Here is an 8,109-nt window from a genome sequence, read left to right as displayed (position 1 = left end):
TAAAACTGTTCACTCCCCCACAAAAATAATAATTTTGTCTGGTCTTTGAAAATGTGTATCCTCTGTCTACTGGTCAAAATGCTGCCCATTTATCTATATGGGTAATTAAACTTTTTCATGAAGTTATTTAACATTCTTTTTTATTATGAAACAAAACAGTAAATTTGTTAATGGTTTTAATATCATCTAATATGATTGAAAATATGTCAATTTGTCGTTGCCAATGAATCTTTGTGTTATTTATTTTACTCTGTTAGATATTGTGTCCATAAATGTCTAAGTGGCTTAGAATCTAGCCTAACATATTGTATGTGCTAAGTACTAATTCATCAAATTATCTTTCTATACCATTCTTAAAATACTATTTTTTATTTTTATTAAAATTTTTTTTGCCTAATCTAATTATCTATGAACATTATGAGGTCTATTCAGTTTGCCCTCTTGATAAAAGCCGCCAAAGTTTATTTATTTATTTTTTTTGAGACGGAGTCTCCTTCTGTTCCCCAGGCTAGAGTGCAGTGACACAATCTCGGCTCACCACGATCTCCGCTTCCAGGGTTAAAGTGATTCTCCTGCCTCAGCCTCCCGAGTAGCTGGGACTACAGGCGGAACTACAGGCCTGCTCCACCATGCCCAGCTAATTTTTGTATTTTCAGTAGAGACAGGGTTTCACTATATTGGCCAGGCTGGTCTTGAAGTCCTGACCACGTGATCCGCCCGCCTCAGCCTCCCAAAGTGCTGGGATTATAGGCTTGAGTCACAGAGCCAGGTCTTTTTTATCTCTTTATTAATACGTTAGAGAGTATTAATGCAGTTCCCTCACAGAAGCATGTTGCATAGTGATGAAGTATGGGCTTCTGGTGTGACAATCATCTGAATGCTGTTTATTTTCCCTATTATTTTCTCATTCCTAAACCCTGTGCCAACCTCCCATCTTTCTGAGTCTCCAGTATCTATTTTTCCTGTCTCTATATCCAAGTGTATGGGTAATTGAGTTCCCACTTACAAGTGAGAAAATGCAGAATTTGATTTTCTGAGTTTTTTCACTTACAATAATGACCTCCAGTTTTATGTATGTTGTTGCAAAATACATGATTTTATTCTTCATGGCTGAGTAGCATTCCATGGTATAAATGTATAGCACATTTTCCTTATTTGATTATTGATTGATAAATTTAAATTGATTTCATATATTGGCAATTGTGAATAGTGCTGCAATAAACATGTGAGCGTGAGTATTTTCTTTATGTAATAAATTATTTTCCTTTGGGTAGATACCAAGTAGTGGGAGTGCTGAATCAAATGGAAGCTCTATTTTGGTCTTTTTTGAAATCTCCATACTGTTTTCCATAGAGGTTGTAGAAAGTTACATTTCCACAAACAATGTATAAGTGTTTTCTTTTCTCTGTATCCTTGCTGATAGCTCATTTTTCTGCTTTTTAGTAATAGCCATTCTGCATGGTGTAAGTTGATATCTCATTGTGGTTTTTAATTGGCATTTCTCTGATCATTGGCAATGCTGAGCATCTTTTACATGCTTGTTGACCATCATTGTCTTTTTTTTAAAAAAATGTTCATACTCTTTACTTGCTCTTTAATGGTTACTTGTTTTATTTTTGTTGAGCTGTTTGAGTTCCTCGTATATTCTGGAGATTAGATCTTTGTTACATGCAAAACTTGTAAACATTTATCTCATCCCATAGGTTTTCTGTTCACTGTGTTAATTAGAAAGCTCATTTTCAGGAGCTTTTTAGTTTCATTGAGTTCCTTTTGTCTGTTTTTGTTATTGTTACATCTGCTTTGAGATCTTAGTCATAAATTCTTTGTCCAAGTCAATATTCAGAAGAGTTTATTCGAGAGTTTCTTCCAGCATTTTAATGGTTTTAGGTCTTACATTTTAGTCTTTTAATCCATATTGAGTTGATTTTTGTATATGGTGGGACATAGGGATGCCATTCCATATTTCTGCATATGGCAATGTAATTTTTCCAGCACACTTTGTTGAATAGGACGTCACTTCTCCAGTGAAAGTTTTTGTTGACTTTGTAAAAGATCAGTTGTTTGTAGGTATGTGGCTATATTTCTAGGTTCTCTATTCTGTAATGTTGATGTATGTGTCATTTTATATCAGTACCATGCTGTTCTGGTTACTAAAGCCTTCTAGTATAATTTTAAGTCAGATAACATAGTATCTCCAGCTTTATTCTCTTTGCTTAGATTTGCTTTGGCTATTCAGGCTCTTTTTGTGGTTCCATGTGAATTTTAGAATTTTTTCTCTAATTTCATAAAAAATAACATTGGCATTTTGGTAGGAATTGCATTTAATATGTAGATTGCTTTGGGCAGTACAGTCATTTTAATGATCACAATTCTTCCAATCCATGAGCATGGGATGTTTTTCTCATTTGTGTCAGGTACAATTTCTTTCATCAGCGTTTTGTAGTTTTCCTTGTAGGGACCGTTCATCTCTTTGACTAATTGTATTTCTAAGCATTTTACCTTTTTACCTTTTTTGTAGCTATTGTAAAAGGAAGTGACTTTTTAATTCAGTTCTCAGCTTGATCATCATTAGTGTATAAAAATGCTACTAATTTTTGTGCATTGATTTTTGCATCCTGAAACATTACATTTATTTATCAAAGTAAGAGTTTTTTTGGTGGTCTTTAGGTTTTTTGTATATTATGGTATTATGTAAGCATCAAAGAGGGACAATTTGACTTTCTCATTACAACCACGTAGATGCTCCCACCAAGAGCAACAGACAGAGTCTCTGGGGAGGGCACAGGTGATGGTATTTCTTTAAGCTGGCCATGTCATTATGGCTGGAAGCCTGGGCTGACAGCCACTTAGCTAAGCATTGCCTCTCAAGTTTCTAAGTTTCTTCCTTCCTTCCTTCCTTTCTTTTCTCTTTCTTTCTTTCTTTCGACAGTTTTCACTCATTGTCCAGGCAGGAGTGCCATGGCGCCATCTTGGCTCACTGCAACCTCCGTCTCCCAGGTTTGAGCGATTCTCCAGTCTCAGCCACCTGAGTAGCTAGGATTACAGGCACCAGTCACCACACCTGGCTAATTTTTGTATGTTTTAGTGGAGACATGGTTTGGCCATGTTGCCCAGGCTAGTCTTGAACTCCTGACCTCAGGTGATCTGCCCACTTCAGCCTCCCAAAGTGTTAGGATTACAGGAGTGAGCCACCACGCTCAGCTGCCTCTCAAGTTTCAATGTGTCTATGAATTATTTCCGATTCCAGGCCTCTCTCTTAGTGATGTGATTCTGCCCAGCTGCCTCTCAAGTTTCAATGTGCATATGAATTATTTCCCATTCCAGGCCTCTCTTTTAGTAATGTGATTCTTCAGGTTTGGAAGGGGTCCATGAATTGGCTTCTTTAAAAAGTCTCCTCTTAATGCTGATGTTTCTTCCACTACATCCAATATAGTAGCACTCAGCTAGAGAAAGTAGGCACAGCACAGAGCTCCTGACACCCAATGCTCTTACCACAACACAAATATTTTTGGCCCAAAGTGGAAACAACCAATCACCATTTCCAAAAATGTCATTTTCTGCTGGCTCTTTACAGTTTAGAAAGCCTAGAGAAGGCATCAATGTTTGAGTAAGTCTGCATTTGGAAAACACATACACCTGAGTTAATACAATGTTTATTGAGCACATACCATGTGTTCAGAAGTCTGTCACTGAGCACTGTTCAGGAAACATTGCATGATGTGAGTTAATCCTCAGCACCCTGGGAGTTGGGTGCTAAGTTTTCTGTAATTTTCAGGATTTAAATGAAGGGCCTAGCATTTCTATTTTTTCTTCCATTTTACAAATTATTTACCTGAAAAATAAAATGTGCAGAATAAAAGCTATATCGACAGATGAGAGGGATAGAGAAAAAAGAGTGAACTGTTCAGAGAGATGTTTTATATTTATATTTACTTTCTTGTGCCTTGTGGAGCAGCCACTGGATTTGCAGGAATGGAAAACAAGTTGCTAGGTGGGATGTCTCTAGAAGGTTTCCTTATGTTGGGTAGGCTGTCCTCGAACTCCTGACCTAAGATGATCCACCCGCCTTGGCCTCGCAAAGTGCTGGGATTACGGTTGTGAGCCGCCATGCCTGGCCAGGCCTGAGTTTTGCCTGAGCATGTCTCTTTCTAAGAAAGTACAGCATATGGCAGTTACAAGGTCTCTTTTATCTAAAATAAATAGAATTTAATAAATAAAAATTTAAAAATTTTACTTGAGATTAAAGGACAAATCAAAACATGTATGTAATGTGTTGTCTGTAGAAGTATATTTTAACAATGACATAAATTATTAATAGCCAATAAATGTTATAATAATTTATTAACTAAAACGAACAAAATTCCTATTATGATATCTATGAAAATACTTTCTTAGAGTAAAATATTCTCATATCTTGAGAGGGCACTGGTTGAAAACAGCAAAGATTTGCATGTCGATGTCTTATCAAGTAAGTAGCAGACCCCTCTTCACACCTTTACAGAGTCATCCAAAAAGCAGTAATTTACAAAGAGCAGACAATTTTCCTAGCTTTCTATTGAGGTTATATGTTAATGTTGTTACAGAATTTAACTCAATTTTCTTATAAAATTACCTGACCAAATTTTATATGATATTATGATATCACAATATATCAAAATTTATTTAGATGTCAAATAAATTTTATATATTATAATATTATAATACATAACGATATTATGATAAGTTCCATTTAGATTCAGATGATTTCACTAGGCAGTGTCTATCGACCACTAATATTTTTTTTGTTCCACTATTTGCACAGACAGCACAGCTGGGAAAACACAGACTCACCCAACACAGTCTCTTCCCTGGTTCTTTCTCCTCCTCAGGGAATCAGCTCATCAGTCAATCAAGTCATCTGGGACTGGAGGCTGAGTACTCCCTAACACAGAAGGTCTCATTCCTGCATGCTTTCCTCAGCAGATGGGGAGACAAGAAGGTCCTTTCAGGAAACACTTGCTGGGACATGAACTAACCCTTCTGTAGTCTGAGGGTTCTGACCAGCAGAGACAGACTCCACCGCAGTAGGAAGGGATGAGGCTGCTGTTCTGAACCTGGAGCTCCCCCACACCTTGTCCCATCTCACTGAGGCAATTTTGAGAGGCCGCCCTGGAATATGTCTTGATGGTGGATGTTGAGAAACAACGTGGGTTTGATGGGATTCAGGTGGTGTATGCTGTGTAAAGACAGGAGCTGAATGCTCAGAATAAATTCCACAGAACACAAATTCCACAGAACACAATGGCGCTTCCAGGATGACTGAGGAAGGGTGAGAAAGGGGGAACGGTTTTCTACCTAGACTTTTTGCTACCTCAGTAATCAGGGGCTGATTAGGTTAGCACTGGCTCAACCTAATCAATTCAATTTTACTGCATTTGGTCTAATTATCTTCCCCATTTTTAAGGTAGGAAGGGCCATTTCATTTGGTATTTTTTTCTCTGCATTTTTTTTTCATCATATATGTGTGGATCTAATACAATCAACCATAATTTGACATTTGTTGTTTCTAAGCATTTAAGAAATGATAATATCTATGCATACACTGTTAACACTATGTATAATAAATTCTCTTTCTGTGCAAAATATATAACATATGTCAATGTAGGTATGTTTAATTGTGCATCTTGAAAGGTGAACAGGATCATAAATACTTTCAGGAACTGGGACAGAAATGGGAAGAAATGATTCCCTGATCTTCTGATCCCTGTGCTCCTGGTTCTTTGTTTTCTTGACACTATGACAGAATCCTGAAACTGTCTCCCCTTAACTGTGTCTAGGTCCTCAGTAGACTACAGCAAAAAACTTTTTATTGAGGCGCTAAGAAGCGGCAGGAAGGAGAAAACTGCTCAGTCAATAAGAGTCAGCCACGCCCAGCCAAGGGACATATAAAGGCAGGTCCAGCAGAACAACCCACAGTCCGCCTTTGGGCGTGTAAGAACAGCCTCCTTTTACTTGAGCCTCAACATGGGAAATGAACACCCTGATCTCCACTCCCCCTCCATCCAACGCCCCACTGACCAGCCCCCTTCCCCACAGGTCTTTACAGAAAAGGGCTCAGATGAGAAGAAACCAAAGGAAAAGGCAAGATGGCTTCTTCCCATTCCAGTGAGAAGCACATACAAAGGTAAGGCCTCGGGCTGCTCCCATGGAGGCTGGAAGGAGGGTTGGAATCAGGGATACTGAGCCATGTGTCTTTAGCAGGGTTTTATTTTGAGATTTGGGGATGGGAAACGGCTTAGCGCCCTCAGGGGACTTTGAGAAATGTGTTCACTCGTGTCGCTGGCAGAAGAGCTTCACATGAAAGACTGATCCGCAAAAACGCATCAGGGATAGACTATGGGACTCTGCCTAGGGAGAACTGAGTCACCTAAACTTCCTTTTGCAGCAGGATTGGAGCCCAATCCAAACAAGGAGGAGAATTCTGAGGAAACCAACCTCAAGGCTGGGAACAGCACTGCTGGATCCGGTAAGATTTGACTCTTTCCAGGCGAGAAGGGACAGGGCAGCAACACAGGCTCCCCTGGCAAGGAAACCCGGAGCGCCTTGGCAGCCAGGGCCGTATAGATCCTGGACACTGGAGAACAGAAGAGATCTGGGGTTTGGTGGCAACCTGAGCTCCTGTGTGTCCAGGATGGACTAGGAATTTCAGGGTGTTCAGTTGGAGGCACTTTCTCAAACTCTCATTGTATTCACAGAACCAGAGTCCAGCTCATATTGGGAAAACCGCAGGAAAAGAAAAATCAGTTCCAAGGACAGCTGCCAAGACAGAGCAGGTAGAATCTTGGTGTTTTTTCTTGTTGGTGGTAGTGGTGGTTTTTTTGTTTTTTATTTGCCCCAAAAGGCAAAGTATCAGGAAAATTTCATATGAGACTTGAGCAGAAAGGCAGTTACTGACAAGTAAATTTTTGAGATCTTAGCACTCTGAGAATATTTGGGGACTCACAAGGGGTTCAGCCTCACTTCATTCCAGTGCTGAGATGGTCAGGAAGGAGTGGGAGAGACAAGTGGGGTTCACCTGGGTGCACAGGAGGTTCTGGAAATGAGGGTCTGTGGGGACTGCTCTGGCGAGTCTCTCACAAGCTTTCTCTGTAGGGAACTGTCCAGAAGAGGAGTGCAGCTTGATGTTGGAAAAAAAAAAAAAAAAAAAAATCAAGATCCTCCACTGCTGTGCACAACAGTGAAATCCAGGAGACCTGTGATGCCCACCATAGGGGACATTCCAGGGCTTGCACAGCAAGCGGCACAGGTCTCGGGCCCTAGGAGTCCAAACACCATCACATCGAAAAAGCTTGATGACCTCTGTGCCAGCTATGTCTGAGGCTATTTATCAAGACCTAGCCCAGGTGCAGGCCCAGCAGATCAGTTCTCCACTAACCTGGGAGCGGCTGACACTGCTCACTGGGCTCCGGGGCCTCTGTGTGCCCAGGTGCAGACCTTGTATTCCACGGCCACCCAGGCAGCTTATGTCTCCCCTGCTGAGGGCTGGCTTGTCCCAGCCACACTGCCTGGTCCTGGGGATTCAGCCCTGGACAGAGAAGCCCATCCCTTCCCTGGGCAGGAGATAACTGAGCCTGTCAGTGGATCAGATGAGGCTGAGCTGGGAGCACCCTGATCCTGTTCAGCAGAGGATGCAGCTCTGGGAATGACAACAAGGATCTGCTACTTCTCAGATTCTTCCACATGACCAGCACTGACAACTGTCCGCGAAATTCCGGCCAGGTCTCCCCTCCATGGCTCTCCCGATACCTTCCGACAGCACCCTTCCCGCGGAAGCCCGAGGACGAGGACGGCGAAGGAGACTCGTTTGGACCCGGAGCCAAAGGGAGGCCCTGAGAGCCTGCTTTGAGCGCAACCCGTACCCGGGCATCGCCACCAGGGAAGAGCTGGCCCAGGACATCGCCATTCCGGAGCCCAGGGTCCAGATTTGGTTTCAGAATGAGAGATCACGCCAGCTGAGGCAGCACCGGCGGGAATCTCGGCCCTGGCCGGGGAAACGCGGCCAGCAAGAAGGCAGGCGAAAGCGGACCGCCGTCACCCGGTCCCAGACCGCCCTGCTCCTGCGAGCCTTCC

At 41.7% G+C, this 8,109-nt stretch overlaps 1 protein-coding gene across 1 annotated transcript; it reads left to right on the top strand.

Annotated features, from left to right (window-relative positions):
• Positions 1-5,294: 5,294 nt before the first annotated feature.
• Positions 5,295-7,651, top strand: FRG2 (FSHD region gene 2). Its single transcript, XM_025384852.1, is given in 9 exon segments — positions 5,295-5,308; positions 5,997-6,109; positions 6,112-6,168; positions 6,425-6,505; positions 6,735-6,812; positions 7,132-7,178; positions 7,180-7,270; positions 7,273-7,443; positions 7,446-7,651. Coding segments are annotated over 9 exon segments (858 nt in total).
• Positions 7,652-8,109: the final 458 nt, after the last annotated feature.

Source organism: Theropithecus gelada, chromosome 5, assembly GCF_003255815.1.
Source record: "Theropithecus gelada isolate Dixy chromosome 5, Tgel_1.0, whole genome shotgun sequence".
NCBI lineage: Eukaryota > Metazoa > Chordata > Mammalia > Primates > Cercopithecidae > Theropithecus > Theropithecus gelada.
This window is presented reverse-complemented; position numbering and strand designations above follow the sequence as displayed.